At 40.2% G+C, this 18570-nt stretch overlaps 1 protein-coding gene across 5 annotated transcripts in view; it reads right to left on the bottom strand.

The window, feature by feature from the left end:
• ATAD2 (ATPase family AAA domain containing 2) overlaps window positions 1-18570 on the bottom strand; it is a 94168-nt gene that overhangs the window by 28575 nt on the left and 47023 nt on the right. For all 5 annotated transcript variants that reach the window (XM_038390812.2, XM_038390814.2, XM_038390809.2 and 2 more), the window contains exons 17-21: window positions 10985-11111; window positions 9610-9796; window positions 5224-5409; window positions 2020-2155; window positions 1714-1910 (exon numbers count right to left, since the gene is read on the bottom strand). In XM_038390812.2, coding sequence (XP_038246740.1) covers window positions 1714-1910; window positions 2020-2155; window positions 5224-5409; window positions 9610-9796; window positions 10985-11111 — 833 coding nt within the window. The remainder of the gene's footprint in view (window positions 1-1713; window positions 1911-2019; window positions 2156-5223; window positions 5410-9609; window positions 9797-10984; window positions 11112-18570) is intronic.

The following is an 18570-nucleotide window of genomic DNA, read 5'->3' as shown; positions in this document are numbered from 1 at the left end:
CTTCATCTAGTTTCAAGCCTAAACTTCTTGAGGGCCAGTTTATATCCATTTGTTCTTGTGCCAACATTGACCCTTAACTTAAATAACTCCTCTCCCTCCCTGGTATTTATCCACCTCATGTATTTATAGACAGCAATCATATCTTCCCCCCTCAGCCTTCATTTGCCCTCTTATAAGGCAGGTTCTCTATTCCTCTGATCAACCTAGTACCCTTTTCTGAACCTGTTTGAAGTCTGAATTCATCTTTTTTAAACATGGGAGACCAGAGCTGCACACAGTATTCCAGATGAGGTATCACCAGTGCCTTATAGAATGGTAACAACACTTCCTTATCTCTACTGGAATATCTCATCTGATGCATCCTAGGATTCCATCAGCCTTTTTCATAGCTGCATCATACTAGAGGTTCATAGTTGTTCTGTAATCAACTAATTACACCCATGTCTTTCTCCTCTGTCGCTTCCAACTGATACATCCCCAGCATATAGTAAAAACCTTGAGTCTCTAAGTGCATATCCCATCTCGAACATACTCCTGGGGGAATTCTGTACTATTATGCAATGCAGAATTTGTGTAGAAATTAATGTTATGTACAGAATTTCCTTTTCCTCCTGCAGAAATAGGCTGCAGAGCTTCTGGCTGCCACTAGGGGGCACTAGACCAGGCAGAGCCCAGCTCATGAACAGATGACACTGCTGGCGGCAGGGGGACGGAGCTGCAGGGTTGCCTGCAGCTGCAGTACCCCAAGTACACCCTGAAGGAAGGAGGCAGCGTGCAGGAAACTCCCTACAAGCCTGGGACCCAGCATCAGACTGTTTCTCCTTCTGGATCCTGAGCTCTGGTGGGGAGGAGGTGTGGGTGTCTGGGCTGAGGGTGGGCAAGTTGGCTCTGGGGGATGGACAGTGCAGATGTCTGGGCTGGAGGGCACCCCATAACTGGACTCTGGAGGGATAGGGTAGGTGTGCGCGCGCGCGTCAGTGTCTGGGGTGGGGGAGGCTCCTACAGCTGGGCTCTGGGGGTGTGAGTGCCTGGCTCCCCTGCTGGTCTCTGAGAGGGAGGGGCAGAGAAACAGGAACTAGGTTGTCGTAGGGGTTTCCTTAACTCTACTCCTGGGGAAATTTGTGTGTGTCTATATTGTTACAGGCACAATTGCTGACAGGCATTTTTGAAGTCAATTACAAAAATAATTGAAACTAGTGTGATTATAGTGTTATTTTGACAAATAAAACATGCAGAATTTTAAAATATTGTGCACAGAATTCCCCCAGGAGTAGGAACCGTATCAAACGCCTTACTGAAATCCAGGTAGGTTAGATCTATTGCATTTTATTTGTTTAGAAAATAGATTATCGTCTCAAAGAAAGACCAGGTGGTCTGGCATGACCTACCTTTTGTAAAACCATGTTGTATTTTATCCTAGTTACCATTTACCTCTATGTTCTTAACTACTTTCTCTTTTAAAATTTGTTCCAAGACCTTTCATTAGTTTGACCTGAGTTTTATGCGCTTGTAGTTTCCTGTATAACTTCCCCCCCACACTTTCTTAAATGTTGGTACTATATTTAAGAACAGTATTAACAACTCTCCTCTAAATAAAGAAAGCTATATTCTTTTTCTGCTGATCAAACTGTGGTTGCAACCAATTTGAATTTCAAAAGAGCAAGGAAGGGTCTTTTACTGAATGCTAAATGTTTAGATCAACCTTAACTTTACCTCATCGAGGTCAACGGGTTTTGTAAATGCTCTGAAACGTTTGTCAATGGCAAGTCTGTGCGTAACATTCCTCAAAAAAATCCTAAGTTCACGTAATGTATCCTCCTCTTGATCCTCAAGCCGTTTCACCTCCTCTACTGTCAACTGTCGTGGCTCAGGCGGTGGTGCTACTGGAAGGACTTCTAATGCCTGCAAAACTTAAGTCAAACAGAGGATTTAAGCCAATTTACAGGATTTAGTTTTTCAAACAAATGCATTCTACAACACTCCAATATTTATTTTAGTGATGTTAGAGCACATCCTAACCTGCTTTCTTTTTTGATACAGGAGGCTTAGCAGCTTGATTCAGAATTAAATCTTCAAAAAATTTCCTTCTTTCGTCATTGTTTGGCAACTGGACATTGAAAACTTCCCCATAATCATCAACAAATAATTCCTGCACCTAAAAGGGGGGAAAAAGGTTATTTATAAAATACAAGTCACAGGATTCCTGTGATATCACACACACACACACACACACACAAAGTGCATTTTATGTGCGTTTTTATACTAAATTGAAGGACAAACTGAAGAGCACTATAAAGAAGCATCAGTGATAAAAATTAGCTTCTTGGCTCTAGAAAGCTAGATTTCCTTAATGACTTAAAATTAGGCCTTTGTGGAAGCAGCCACATGTGGAATATGAAATAAATTCATTTCACTTGGCCCCCCAAACTGAAGACCGTTGTATTAAAGTGCCTCACTGAACTGCAGACTGCACTACACTGACAACTAAGTAGGAAACAACTGGGAATTCTGCACTAACGTAGATTTTTTTTTTTAAAGTTATGATTTAAAAAAATATATAAATTAGATTTTTTTTAATTACATGTGTGACATTGCACTCCAGAATGTTGTGTGTAAATATGATGTAACCGGAATATGCTTTATGCAAAAGGTCTCTTTAAGGTATCATTACAAAGGTTATAACCTACTGAATATATTCATCCTATATGTATGAATGTATCATTCTTGTATCTAAAACTAGGAATATGAAATATAACTCTGAGGTCCTATTGTAATTATGCAAAGTGTGGTCCATTAATGGTGGTTGGGAATCTTGATAGCTCCCTCTGACTAGGAAAATTGGTTGTAAATGGTTTATTTACCTGAAAGCCTTCCTGTATATGTGCAGGCCAGCCCTGGAAGAATGGAGGGGGGTCTCACAGGACAAGTAAACACGTCACCTGATACTGGAATCCATCTTAAAACTGGTGCTTTTCCATTTAGAAGGAGGGTCGGGAACCCAGAGACACAAAAGATTCCTGCCTTGTGCCACAGATATAAAAGGGGGTGGAACTGAACAAAGTGGGTCCCAGTCATGAGAAAGCCCCTGCTTTTCACCTAAGATGCCTGCTGGAACTAACAAGGACTGTACCAGGGAAAAGGATTGGGCCCAGACCAGTCTGTGAAAGAAGTCTATTGGAACATCTCTAGGGGTGAGATTTACCTGTAATCAGTTACTTAATGTATTAGGCTTAGACTTGAGCGTTTTGTTGTATTTTGCTTGGTAACTTACTTTGTTCTGTCTGTTATTACTTGGAACCACTTAAATCCTACTTTTTGTACTTAATGAAAATCACTTGTTTATTGATAAACCCAGAGTAAGTGTTTAATACTGGGGGGAGCAAACAGGCATGTGCATCCCTCTCTATCAGTGTTATAGAGGGCGGACATTTTATCAATTTACCCTATATAAGCTTTATACAGAGTAAAACGCATTTATTTGGGGTTTGGATCCCATTGGGAACTGGAGGTCTGGGTGCTGGAGATAGGTGACCTGCTGAGCAGTTTTTGGTTAAAGTGTGCAGCTTTGGGGGTGTGGAGCAGACCTGGGTCTGTGCTGCAGCAGGCTAGTGTGTCTGGCTCAACAAGACAGGGTTCTGGAGTCCCAAGCTGGCAGGTAAAACAGGCTGAGAGGTAATCTCAGCCCATCAGGCGACAGTCCCAAGGGGGTCTCTGTGACCGAACCCATCACAACATGTTACTAATTTTTTATTTTCTCTCCATGTCAGTCTTAAATTGCTAATGTTGACATTTTGCACTTGTTTATTTAGTTTCCTAATTTATAGAAATGCAGATTCTACATAAAGATATTTCTTCTACTAGAGAGAGAATTCTAAGTGTGAAACATTTTCACTGAAAGACAAATCCAGGGCCTCATCATCATCTGAGAGATCACCACAAACTCAAAAAGACAACACTGATAAGCAAATGGCCTGCATTATATTTGCAACCAACACCACCTTCTACAAGTCAAGAAAGCTGAAATATTTCAACAAGGCTGTAGTCTTCCATCAGGGTTTGCTGTAATAAGTAACATGATTTTTGGCCAGGATATCCACAACACTGAAACACACACTTAACTTTAAGCACATAAGTAGTCCCCTTGAAGTTAATACGATTGTTTATATGAATAATGTTCCATGCTTGTCTGAGTGTTTTCAAGATCAGGGCCTTCCTTAATTTTCAATATTTTGGTTGTCTCCCCTATAGCAGCAGTTTTATAAAATTCAAGTAGGATACCCTACCAGTAGGGGCATAAAAACTAAAGCAGCATTTTTAATTCAGTTCCTTAAAAAATTGAAATCAAAAGTTGCAATAGCACAAATTTTCAAATTAGTTTTCACAAAACCTCAACGCGATTTAAATCGGTGATAAATTGCTTATAGTTTTTCTAAAACTTCTTGACTTAAAGTCACTCTACCCTGTTTGGTATTCAAGATTTGGTAGGCTATTTGGAATTTTGTTATCCAGAAGACAATTGAGTTTTTTAGTACTGGGAAGGGGCTGCCTCTCCTTTGAGCAGGGCACATGCAACTTTAAGTTTAGCGAATGTCTGAAAAAGTTATCTTTGCCTCCTCACTAGTCCAGACAGCAATTAGCTTCCCAATTCACTTTGTTCAATAATATGCCACTACAGCACATCCAAAAATAATGGATAAGCACATTAGTTTGATGATTCTGGTAAAACCAGTACCAGAATAGTTTACACTGGTATTTTAAAACTGTAAGACTTCAGTTTTAACACTACATTGCAATGAATGGGAAGACTTTACTTCTCTTAGAGATACTGTTTCAGAGTATCTACAGGCTCAGGCACACTTCATTACATTTGTTAACATACAGGAGTTTTTCTTTTTAGCTTTTTAAAACACTGATTCTGGAGCACAAACGTGTGGCTACGTAATCATATCATATAGTCCTGCAATTACGGAATAAAAAAAAATTGGAAGTATAAACACTCAAGTCCACTTACATAACTTCTCCCCTGACATCCACCATGAAGCAGTTTTTTTTTTTACAAGTGAAATCTACTGTAAGCAAGGATATTTGTATCTGCTTCTTGCTATGTTTGACCAAAAGGTCACAATCTTGACAGGTTTATAAACCACCAGAACTAAATTATTATTAAGAAGTCATTTGAATTGAAGAGATGAGGATTATATTAAATGCACTGACAAACGGTACCTCTTCTGGTAGAGCTACATGATGTACATCTGATGTTGCAAGCAGCAGAACTGGAGCAAATGATGGAATATTCTGTAATAATGTTGTAAATGTAGCTTTCAAAGTGAATCCAACAGTCTCCCACCATAAGTGGACATGTGGAATGTATAATATACTTGGTGCTGTTCTTTTGGCTTCATGGATCAACTAGGAAAAGAAAAGTATTAATTTGGGAATACTGAGAAACACGTGAATAGGTCAATAATAAATAATTAAATATCAACTAGTCACTCCTATTTCACAGTTGATATACTAAGCAAGCAACAACTGGGAAAGAACAATTCTTAATACTGAGGCAAACTTCTACCCTGAGTCAACTATGAAACAAAACCAGTTATAAATTATTACAGGCGATTTTGTATTATTATTAAAATTAATAACGTCTTGCCTAGAGTAAAAAAACAAACAAAACACACACAACAAAAAACAGGACTGAAGCCTATTTGAATATTACTATAGGAGTGACTTTTCCAAGGAAAGGTAGAAACATTAAGAAAATATGTGCATTGATGTTAGTCAAGCAATTTAAAATTCCAGAAAAAAGTATTTGTTTTAAATTGCCTTCTGATTGTGCACTGTTTACCAGTGCAGAAACCAAGAAAGTGGTAAGGAAAAGAATTAATTTTGATGGGATGAGGACAATCCCCGTTAGCCTGACAGCATGGATTCTAATGAAAGATCAATGTGTATTTTGGAAAACTGTCTCCTACCTTCCTTCTGGAAAGATGAAAAACTGGGAGCAAGAAAAGATGCATTTTTTTAAGATGAGAACCTATGCTGCCAGAGATCAGACAGGGAGGAAGGATGGCCAGTTCAGTGGTTAAAGTGCTGTCTTGGTCCATGGAATACCTAAGTTCAATTCCCTGCTCTGTCACAAACAACCTGTGTGACCTTGGGCAAGTAACTTAGTCTCTCTAGGTCTCAAGTCCCCATCTGTGAAATGGAGATAATAGTGCTTCCCTACAGAAGCAGATTAAAGATTACAAGGCACTCAGATATTACTATGATGGGAGGGCCACCTAAGTGAAAAAACAGACATGACCACAGATTCAGTCAGCAAAAATCATGATATCAGATTTCTGAAAGCGGCACTTTTATAACTATACTAATAGAATTGTTGGGGAACAGCTAAACACGGCAGTACCTGAATAAGGCCTGCAAAATTAAATTAAATTGCTGGTAAGGCTTGCTAAATTTTGAGCAAAAAGTCCCCTGAAAACCCACATTTGGGAAAGATAAGAACATGCTGACATTAGGTGGGCTTGGTGTTTTCCATAACTTTCCTAACTCTCATAAGCAAAATAAAGGTTATGTTACATACACCTCTACCCAGATATAAAATGGTCCTCAGGAGACAAAAAAAACAAACAAAAAAAAAAAACAAAAAAAAAAACCCCTCACCACATTACAGGTGAGACCGCGTTATATTGAACTTGCTTTGACCCACCATTCCTTGTTCCCTGACCGCTCCCTCCAGAGACCTCCCCTGTCCCTAATCACCCCTAGGACCCCACCCCCCCTGCTTTGTACCCTGACTGCTCCAACCCCTATCCACATCCCCTGCCCCCTAACAGGTGCTCACCGGCAGTGGCTGGAAGTGAAGCAACGCAGTCCTAGCCCACTCCGCCACCTCCCAGCCGCAGCGCTCTGCTTCCTGTCACTGGTGAGTGCGGGGAGGTTGGGGAAAGGACACCCCCTGCACTCACCAGCAGCGGGAAGCAAAGCGACATGACCCCAGCCTGCTCCTCTTTCCTTACCCCGGCCCAGCCATGTCGTTGGGGGGGCGTGAGGGGTGTTGGGGAAAGGTCCCGCACTCACCTGCGGCAGGAAGTGGACCTCCATGACTGGTGGAGTGGGCTGCGGCTAGGCTGCTCTACTTCCGCTGCTGCCGGTGACTGTGGGAAGGATCCCTTCTCCCAAGCCCCCTCCCCCGCGTGACAGGACTGGGGCGAGGGAAGCAGAGCGGGCTGCTCCCAGCCCCCCACTAATCCCCGGGCCACTCTGGGACTGCGGGACCACCAAAAGTGCCTGCCCCACAGCTCCTGCCTCCCATACCTTGCAGGGGGGAGCCCTTGACCACCCGAGACCCTCTGCCTCTTATCCAACCCCTTGGCCCCAGCCCAGCACCCTTAACATGCTGCTCAGAGCAGTGCGTCGGAGCTTTACCACGTTGTATGTGAACCCGCATTATATTGGGTGGCGTTATATCGGGGCAGAGGTGTATGTACCGAACCATGATATTAAAAGATAGAAAATTGCTGAATGGTTTAAAACAAACAAACAAAAACAAAAAATACAAAAAACCGTTACTAGCCTTCCATAACTGCTGTTCTTCAAGATGTGTTACTCATGTCCATTCCGAAGTAGGTGTGTGCTTGTCCCAAGTACCACCAGTCAGAAAGTTTTCCCCTCAGTGGTATCCGTCAGGTTGGCTCTGGTTGCATACTCCTGGGGTTGCACACTCTCAGCACCAGTATAAAGGGTCCCACTAACCCACAGCTCCCTCACTTCCTTCTTGTTGGCTAACTCCACCAGAGGGGTAAGTGCGGGAGGGACTTTTGGGATGGACAAAAGCAACACATCTTGAAGAACTACAGTTATGGAAGGTTAGTAAGTGTTTTGTCCTCCTTCACATGTTTGCGCATAACCATTCCAAAGTATGTGACTCCCAAGAAGCTGTGCAGATGGAGGGTTCAGATTTCATTGGCATGCTGATTGTAATACTGCTCGGTCAAAAACCATGTAATCTCTCACTTGCTGGCTGATGGTGTAATGAGATGCAAAGGTGTGGACTGACAACCACATTGCTGCTCTACAAATGTCCTGTATAGGAACCTGAACTACGAACACTGCTGGAGATGCTTGAGACCTTGTGGAATGCACTGCCAGCGCAGGAGGAGTGGGGACCATCACCAGGTCATAGCATGTGCTGATACAGGAAATGATCCATGAAGAAATTCTCTAAGCTGAGACTGGAAGGCTTTTATTTTGTCTGCAAAGGCTACAGAAAGCTGAGTAGATTTCCAAAATGACTTAGTCCTTTCTATGTAGAAGGCTACTGCTCATCGGGCATCCAGTGAGTGGAGTCTCTGTTCCTATCTGTTCGCATGTGGCTTCAAACAGAAAAACAGGTAGGAAGATATTCTGGTTACTATGGAATTGTGAGACTATCTTCGGAAGGAAGGCCAATTGTGGCCACATCGGAACCTTGTTCTTGAAGCAGACTGTATAAGGTGCTTCCAACATAACGGTTTGGATCTCCGAGTTCCTTCTAGCAGAAGGAACAGCCACCAGGAAGGCCACTTTCCAGGATAGTTAGAACAGAGAGCACATTGCCAGTGCTTCAAATGGAAGACCTGTTAGCCTTGCCAACACCAATTTGAGGTCCCAGGGAGGGAGTGGCTGCTGTACCTGGGGGTATAATCTCCAGGCCCTTAAGGAAAGGGCTACAGATAGAGTTTGAGAAAACAGAACGGCCATTCACCCACGGATGGAAAGCTGAAACTGCTACCAGATGAACCCTAATTCATGACAATGATAGGCCTTGTTGTTTCAAGTGGAGCAAGTAATCTAAAATGAAAGGTAGTGTCAACTGTGTAGGTGAGGCCACTTCTGCACAGACCAGATCAAGAATCTTTTCCACTTTGCTAAGTGGCTTTAGTGGATGGTTTTCTGCTCCCTAAAAGCACTTCTTGAACCAGTACAGAGCATGCTAGCTCTGCAGTGTTGAGCCCTGGAGCTTCCGGCTGTGAGATGAAGGGACTCAAGATTCGGATGACAGAAACAGTCATGGGAGATCAAGTCTGTTTGGGAGTTTTATTAACAACTTATCAGTACAACAAGGCTTCTTTCAAATACAGGGCTAGAACATGTCAAAACAAAGGCGTTTTATGTGTACTAAGGAAGAAGAAGCCTTTTTCTTTGGTAAATTCAAGGGTATATTAGAATGTGTCCTCAAAACTGTTCTCAATAACTGGGGTGGGGGTGGCAGAAAGAGAAGAGAAAGACAGAGGGAAAAGAGAGGATTGAGAGAAAAAAGAGTTGCTATGATGAAAGATTAAAAAAACCAAAAACCTCTTACTGTTCTTTTTATAAACAACTTCATTGCAGAAGGCTAAAAAGGACAACGTCCCATTTTGCCTGTATGATCATTACCCAAAGAAAGGAGTGGCCTTTCCAACAGAGATGAAACGGGACACATAGACAGACACAAAAAAGTTAGAAGACACCCATTAAAACTGAACCACAAGTCATAGTTTTGCTAATCTAACTTGAATCATTTTGCTCCAAAACCACTCTGGAAAACAGAATTTATTATTCTTAACAGATTAAAAAATAAATAAATACCTGTGCACATGTTTCTTCAGGTGATGTGGTACTGATTCCAAACAGAACTGAGAGATCTAACGTGTACACAGTGAACTTTTCCAAAGCATGTATTACTGCTGGTGCCAAATGAGAGCCCTGTCCAAACCCAGGCTCTCCAACTATCAAGAGCCTTGGTCTATAAGATGTTGGCTGACGATAAGCACTTCTAAAACAAGAATTGTGAAAATCAGGAAGTTTTAAATAATTAAAACAAAAACAAACATGCCCAAGAACTAAAAACAAAAAAAAATAATTTCCAATCAATGTATGAATGCATAGGTGTTGTCTCTCTCTCTACTCTACCATAATTTTAGAATACAAATAAAAAAAATAAATAAATAAAATTTGTACTGTCAACAATTCTGCTTATTCTCTTACATAAGGCATCAGATATACCAAAAAAAAACAACAACAGTAAAGCTGTAGTAGTATAGGTTATAGGATTACAGTAAATACATATACTTACATTACCTCTATCACTGATTTGTCTTTATTTCATTCATTTCACTTGTTCAGTCTTTCCACACAGTTTGGTCATTAATCTAATACAGTCAGCAAAGTCTTTCCAGTTTTTTAATTGTTTTGTTCTTATGAACCATATTTCTGAGCGTAGTACTGGTTTTTGCAACCAGATTATTACAATGCACTTAATGGCTAGAATCTTTGATGTGAAATAGGTGTACATCTTTAAGTTCAGTAAAATTAGAACATCTCCTCAACCACCATAGTAATAGGAATTTGGCAGTATCTCTCACTGCAATAGTTGGTGGTCCAACCCAAACTAAGACTCCATAAAAATATGACTTTCAAAACAAGTTTTTGAGGACTCTCATAATAAATCAGTAAAATTGATTATTATTTTAAAAAGATTAACATAGCTATTGTCAAATTAAGTAGCAAATTACATAACAGTAGAGGTGGGAATAACAATCTGTTAGTTACAATGGAATACAAGTATGCTCAAATATATAAACTTTGAAACTAAAAGTATAAAGGCATCAAAAATAGCCAAAAGAAAAATACCAATGTGATTTAGAGACAGGCCAAACTACATACTTTAGATCTCAATCCTGTAAAGTGCTCTAAGGGGTGGGTGGGAGGAATCTCCAAATCTCTGTGTCCCAAGCTTGAGAATCTTCTTGAAGGATTATGGCCTTTTTCCCTAAATTTTGTCAGTTCTAATCAGATACTTAACAATTTTATCTGCTTGTTTCTATGTTTATTTCTGGCAAAGACTGGTGAAAGAAAGCAAAACCCTTCCCCTACCCAAAAAAGGAAACAAAACCCAGAACATCTCCCTTGCACCAAAGGATCCAGCAGCCTAAATCAATTTGAAAAACAAAAAGACAAGTACCTGTTAAAATTAAGGACATTTGCTGTCTGTTTATTAGGTGTTTTCTGGGAAAGTGGATTTTCAAACACTGAAGGCACTTCCTCATCACTATACATTACGTCACTTTCTAAAATATGACTTGCAACATCTGAAAAAACAAAGATTCGTTAACTCTCCTGGGAACTTTGTATCACTCACTTACAAAGAAAAAAAGTTTCATTTACAATTCAACATGCTAGTCTGTGGTAGTTTATTCAATCCAATAACAATTTTAAAACACTTCAGAGAAATAGCCATTAGTCTGGGAGCACGTGTAATTCTGTGGGCAAGTTAATGATGGAAAGAAAAATAATAAAAATCTACAGAAACAAACAACTTCAATGGTGTCGCCCTCTGCCGCATGGTAGGTGGGGCTTGCTGCCCCCCTAGTTGCCAGCTCCAGGTCTTCTGGTTGGTGGTAATGGGTCGAGTTTCGTATCATGCGAAAGCCCTTTCTACACAAAAACAATGGTACCAAACATGACAAACCTAGAACTGTGTAGATATATATTCAAGAAAATGTTAAAAAAAAATTAAAATTGTATTTTAATATAAGCCTGTCAAACATTTAGCCCTCACAAAGTTAAAATGTGGTCCTTTACTGACAGTACTGTGTTATCAGCTAATGCTTGGAACATATGAGTTTTTTTTAATTGCTTGACTGCCCTACCTTGAATCACTCTTTTTACATTTATAGTAATATGTAACATTAAAAAAATTAATCGCAATTAATTGCACAATTAAACCATAATAGAATACCATTTATTTAAATATTTTTGGGTGTTTTCTACATTTTCAAATATGTTCATTTCAATTACAACCCAGAACACAAAGTGCACAGTGCTCACTTTATATTTATTTTTATTGAAAATATTTGCACTATAAAAACCGAAATAGTATTTTTCCAATTCACCTAATACAAGTACTGTAGTGCAATCTATCATGAAAGTTGAATTTACAAATGTAGAATTATGTGCAAAAAATATCTGCATTCAAAAATAAAATGTAAAACTTTAGAGCCTATAAGTCCACTCAGTCCTATTTCTTGTTCAATCAATCGCTCAGACAACAAGTTCATTTACATTTGCAGAAGAGCACGCTGCCTGCTTCTTGTTCACAATGTCACCTGAAAGTGAGAACAGGCGTTCACATGGCACAGTTGTAGCTGGTGTCACCAGATATTTACATACCAGATACACTAAAGATTCATATGTCGCTTCATCCACCATTCAAGAGGACATGCGTTCATGCTGATGACAGGTTCTGCTCAATAGTAATCCAAAACAGTGCGGACCGACGCATGTTCATTTTCATAATCTGAGTCAGATGCCACCAGCAGCAGATTGATTTTCTTTTTTGGTGGTTTGGATTCTGTAGTTTCCACATCGGAGTGTTGCTCTTTAAAGAAAGCATGCTCCACACCTCGTCCCTCTCAGATTTTGGAAGGCACTTCAGATTCTTAAATCTTGGGTCGAGTGCTGTAGCTATCTTTAGAAAGCTCATATTGGTACCTTCTTTGCGTTTTGTCAAATCTGTAGCGAAAGTGTTCTTAAAATGAACACCTGGAGCTGAGTCATCATCTGAGAGTACTATAACATGAAATATATGGCAGAATGTGAGCAAAACAGAGCTGGAGACATACAATTCTCCCCCAAGGAGTTCAGTCACAAATTTAATTAACGCATTTTTTTCTAAACAAGCATCATCAGCATGGAAGCACGTCCTCTGAAATGGTGGCTGAAGCATGAAGGGGCATACGAATGTTTAGCACATCTGGCACATAAATACCTTGCAATGCTGACTACAAAAGTCCCATGCAAATGCCTGTTCTCACTTAGTGGTGACACTGCAAATAAGAAGTGGGCAGCATTATCTCCCGTAAATATAAACAAACTTGTGTGTCTTACTGATTGGCTGAACAAGAAGTAGACTGAGTGGACTGAAGTTTTGCATTGTTGTGTTTTTGAGTGCAGTTATGTGACAACCACAACCAAAAAATCCCCTACATTTGTAAGTTGCATTTTCACGATAAAGAGATTGCACTACAGTACTTGTATGAGGTGAACTGAAAAATACTATTTCCTTTGTTTATCAATTTCACAGGGCAAGTATTTGTAATAAAAAATAATATAGCGAGCAGTATACATTTTGTATTCTGTGTTGTAATTGAAATCAATATATTTGAAAATGTAGAAAAAACAGCCAAAAATATTTAATACATTTCAATTGGTATTCTATTGTTTACCAGTGTGATTAAAACTGCGATCAATCACAATTATTTTATTTGAGTTAATCACGTGAGTTAACGGCAATTAATCGACAGCCCAACTTCAAGGTGATTTGCCATCATTGCCAAAAAAAGAAGTGATTCAGAATATTGCTTATGATCTTTATTAGGTGAAGAGTTTTCATGAGACACTGGTTAAGACATCAGCATCCAGCCTGACATTACTGGAATCCACCCACAAATGGTATGCACATAGTTACATAACATTATATAACAATTAATTACAATCCCAAAGAAATGTATAACAAATGGATGGGAAAGTGGTAGCAATGGCCAATGCAGAGGCTAAGTACAGAAATATGTGCTTCGATTGGCACTGAAGAGGAACAAATGGTTAGCAGAAATGCTCCTAAAGCACTTATCAAAGATGAACTGCGGGACACGGATGTAGTTTTTAGTAATCCTATCTTCAACAATGAATCACCTTATGCCAAGGTTCCTTCCCCACTCTGAATCTGTACCCTAGAGTTCATAGATACTAAGGTCAGAAGGGACCATTCTGATCATCTAGTCCGACCTCCAAATGAGGGGACCTGCATGAAAACCCCCCTAAGCTTATTCTTACTAGCTTAGGTTAAAACTTCCCCAAGGTACAAACTATTTTTCCTTTTGTCCCTGGACTTTATTGCTGCCACCACCAAGCGTCTAACAAATATAATAGGGAAAGAGCGCACTTGGAAATGTCTTTCCCCTCCAAAATCCCCCCAAGCCCTACACCCCCTTTCCTGGGGAAGGCTTGATAAAAATCCTCATCAATTTGCACAGGCGAACACAGACCCAAACCCTTAAGATCTTAAGAGCAAGGAAAAAGCAATCAGGTTCTTAAAAGAAGAATTTTAATTGAAGAAAAAGTAAAAGAATCACCTCTGTAAAATCAGGATGGTAAATACCTTACAGAGTAATCAGATTCAAAACATAGAGAACCCCTCTAGGCAAAACCTTAAGTTACAAAAAGACACAAAAACAGGAATATACATTCCATTCAGCACAACTTATTTTATCAGCCATTTAAACAAAACAGAATCTAATGCATATCTAACTAGATTGCTTACTGACTTTTTAACAGGAGGAGTTCTGACCTGCATTCCTGCTCTGGTCCCAGCAAAAAAAAAACAAACAAAACAAAAAAACAAAACAAAACACACACACACACCCCTTTGTTCCCACCCCGTCCAGCTTTGAAAGTATCTTGTCTCCTCATTGGTCATTTTGGTCAGGTGCCAGCAAGGTTGTCTTATCTTCTTAACCCTTTACAGGTGAAAGGGTTTTTCTCTCTGGCCAGGAGGAATTTAAAGGTGTTTACACTTCCCTTTATATTTATTACACCTTAAAAGCCCCAAAAACCATGGTAATGAATGTGCTGATGTCACCAGTAATGCATAGTTTTTTTCCTGAAAAGAGAAGACTGTTTGCAGCTACCAAACGTTTTATGGAAAAGCATTTTGTCCTGCAGTTCGTGGGAGCTTTAGGGATCCACACTGAATGCCAAACCTGAAAAAAATAATACATGTGACCTGTACTGCTACTTTAAATGATGCTTCGGTGATTGCAGTGACTTCAGCACCTGCAAAACATGACAGTAAGCAAGTGGAGTACAAGGGTTTCATTTTATCACAAAGCCTCATGCACGAGTGCTTCAGTGAAAGACAGGTTTCCAAACACCCACCCACCCACCCACCCACCAAGGCATATGCATAATCTACCACTACAAGTGGCCATTGGTTTAACAATTAATTCCAAAACCTATAATAAATTCCGTGTGCAGTTTATGCACAGCATTGCTGTAGTCTGTGGAGGAACCAAAGTACTCTGTCTGGAGACTGCAATTGCAAACGAGGTTCTTTGCCGTATGGAATTCAATGAAGGGTTGTACATTCCTCTAGACCTCATCAAGGGTAGTTTTGTCCTACCGATTACTTAGACTTCCTTGAAGATACAGCAGATAGCAAAGGTACCCTTCATGCTACTGTTATGGTCTGCTATCAGGAGCATATTAATGAGGATCAGTCCCTCAATTTCTCTCTGAACCAGCAAACCACCATTCCTCAAAGGAGCTTCCCGACTTCATGACTCACTCACTTTCCTATCAAGGTCCAAAAATTCTGAAGCCAAGAAGTCCAGTTTTCAATGAAGCAGCAGCTAAATCAACTACAGTAGAGCTTTCTACATTCACTAACCTTGTTAACCTTCCCAAAATTATTGCAAATGTTAGTGGGAGTGCATCCCACTAACATTCACAACAACTTTGTTATTTTGCAGAAATGGGATGCACTCCAGAGGTGAAAAATTACTAAGTATGGCTTCAGCTGAAGAGACAGAAGAGGTACCCTCAAATGTTCCAGACACGCAGGTCATACCATACTGCATCATTTCAGGAGAAAGGTATATTCCACCATGGTCAGCCTTTAACTCACGAATCCATGAGGTGCCATAGCAAAGGACTGTGTATGTATCCTGCCAATGATACCTGCTAACCCCACTGACTACTCAGTTCAATTAACATTCCTTATGCAGATGGAATACATGAACAAATACAACTGCTACTCCTGGAGGAATTCTGAGCCACTGTGCACACACAGAATTCATGTCTGTGCACACACAGAATTTTTTTTCTCTCCACAGAAAATACGTTCCTATGGAGAAATGCTACAGTTACACCTTTTGCCCATCAGGAGTTGCTGTGGCGCTAGAACAGAGAGCAGCTATGGATAGGGAAGAGAAAAGGCTATATTCCTCATAGCATCTTGTCCATGGGGCTAGTAAGGAGGTACAGGACATGGGAGGAATGGACAGCATAGGACACATGGGGAAGAGGGGGAAAAGAGACAGACTGGGTGAGAACATTTCATTCTGAGGCTACAGAGAAAATACTGGACTGTGAAGAAGTCCACCTCATGTTTGATATGTATGCAGAGGAATCAATTAAAAATATCACTAGAAAGAAGTGACTCCATGGTATTGCATCTGTCCAATACAAAAATCAATGACTCCATGAAAATTTCCCATGTCACAGTGAAGAAGCTAGTGTCTCGTACTTGCATGAAGGACGAGTTAACCACATACCTTGCAAGAAAAATGCTCCAACATGTGAAGAATTGTTTGAAAAATTGTGTCGTCACATGGCATAATGAAGCTGCTGCCTTGTGATGTTCAGTGGAGTTTCTTTGTTGGTTCCCATGAGGAGGATGACACTAAAATTTTCTTGACTGCTGTCAATGCCACAGAGTGGTGTTCTTCTAAACTCCGGATGTTTGCACAAGACAGATGTTCTAGTGCTCTCAGAGATGCTACCTCTCTAAGGTTCTGTTTTTGTGCTGCTGGGGAATAGAATTGCTATGTATCCTTCAGAGATGTGTTCCTATCACTCGGACCATTGAGAGCCACTCTTTCCAGCCAGCCTTCCAGTAGTGTCATATCCTGAAAGACCAAATTATCGGGCTGGAAAGCACTTGATTCAGCCTCTGTAGAGACTCTCCTCACTCTGAAGATGCCTGAAATGGCAGAGACTGTTGCTGATGAAATCATAAATGCACTGGAGGAGTTCATATGCTGAGTTTATCATTTGAAGACCAACATTATGACAGCTACATTGATGATGTTTTCTAAGAAGCAGACAAATGGAGAAAAATTGCCCCAACAAGGGGAGCATTAATACCTGCTGTTACAAGGGCAAATGATCAAGCAATGGATGGCTCCAGGATGACTAAGAACATCCAAAACTATCCTCCTTTATCAGGCATGGATATGTCTGATCACAACAGTTGCATGTGAAATACCATATACTCCTGGAATTAATTCTCCAGCTACTCAAATGCTTGTGTGAAAAGAACAGATGCTTACCACCCTGCAAATGTTTAGTTAGCAGCTTGCCTTGTATAGAGATATAGAATCATAGAATTGGAAGGGACCTCGAGAGGTCATCTAGTGTAGTACCCTGTACTCAAGGCAGGACTAAGTATTATCTAGACCACCCCTGACAGGCGTTTGTCCCTGCTCTTAAAAATCCCCAATGATGGAGATTCCACAACCTCCCTAGGCAATTTATTCCAGTGCTTAACCACTCTGATGATTAGGAAGTTTTTCCTAATGTCCAACCTAAACCTCCCTTGCTGCAAGTTAAGCCCATTGCTTCTTGTCCTATCCTCAGAGCTTAAGAAGAACAATTTTTCTTCTTCCTTCTTGTAACAACCTTTTATGTACTTGAAAACTTATGTCCTCTCTCATCTCAGTCTTCTCTTCTCCAGAGTAAACAAACCCAATTTTTTCAATCTTCCCTCATACATCATGTTTTCTAGACCTTGAATCATTTTTGTTGCTCTTCTCTGGACTTTCTCCAGTTTGTCCACATCGTTCCTGAAATGTGGTACCCAGAACTGGACACAATACTCCAGTTGAGGCCTAATCAGCGTGGAGTAGAGTGGAAGAATTACTTCTCATGTCTTGCTTACAATACTCCTGCTAATACATCCCAGAATGATGTTCGCTTTTTTTGCAACAGCGTTACACTGTTGACTCATTTAGCTTGTGGTTCAGTCATTTCCCATTTTGTATATGTACAACTGATTATTCCTTCCAAAGTGGAGAACTTTGCATTTGTCCTTACTGAATTTCATCCTAGTTACTTCAGACCATTTCTCCAGTTTGTCCAGATCATTTTGAATTTTAATCCTATCCTCTCCTAGCTTGGTATCGTCTGCAAACTTTATAAGTGTACTCTCTATAACATGATCTATATCACTGATGGAGAAATTGAACAGAACCAAACCCAGAACTGCAGGACCCACTTGTTATGCCCTTCCAGCATGACTGTGAACCACTGATAACTATTCTCTGGGAATGATTTTCCAACCAGTTATGCACCCACCTTGTAGTAGCTCCATCTAGGTAATATTTCCCTCGTTTGTTTATGAGAAGGTCATGCAAGGCACTATCAAAAGCCTTACTAAAGTCAAGATATACCACATCTACCGCCTCCCCCCTATACATAAGGCTTGTTACCCTGTCAAAGAAAGCTATCAGGTTGATTTAACACTATTTGTCCTTGACAAATCCATGCTGACTGTTATTTATCATCATCTTATTATCTTCTAGGTGTTTACAAATTGACTGCTTACTTATTGGCTCCATTATCTTTCCGGGTACAGAAGTTAAACTGACTGGTCTGTAATTCCCTGGGTTGTCCTTATTTCCCTTTTTATAGATGGGCACTATATTTGCTCTTTTCCAGTCTTCTGGAATGTCTCCCGTCTTCCATGTCTTTTCAAAGATAATTGCTAATGGC

The sequence above is a fragment of the Dermochelys coriacea genome, chromosome 2 (genome assembly GCF_009764565.3).
Source record: "Dermochelys coriacea isolate rDerCor1 chromosome 2, rDerCor1.pri.v4, whole genome shotgun sequence".
Classification (NCBI taxonomy): domain Eukaryota; kingdom Metazoa; phylum Chordata; order Testudines; family Dermochelyidae; genus Dermochelys; species Dermochelys coriacea.
The sequence above is the reverse complement of the archived record's forward strand: the minus strand, read 5'-3'. Positions and strand labels throughout refer to the sequence as shown.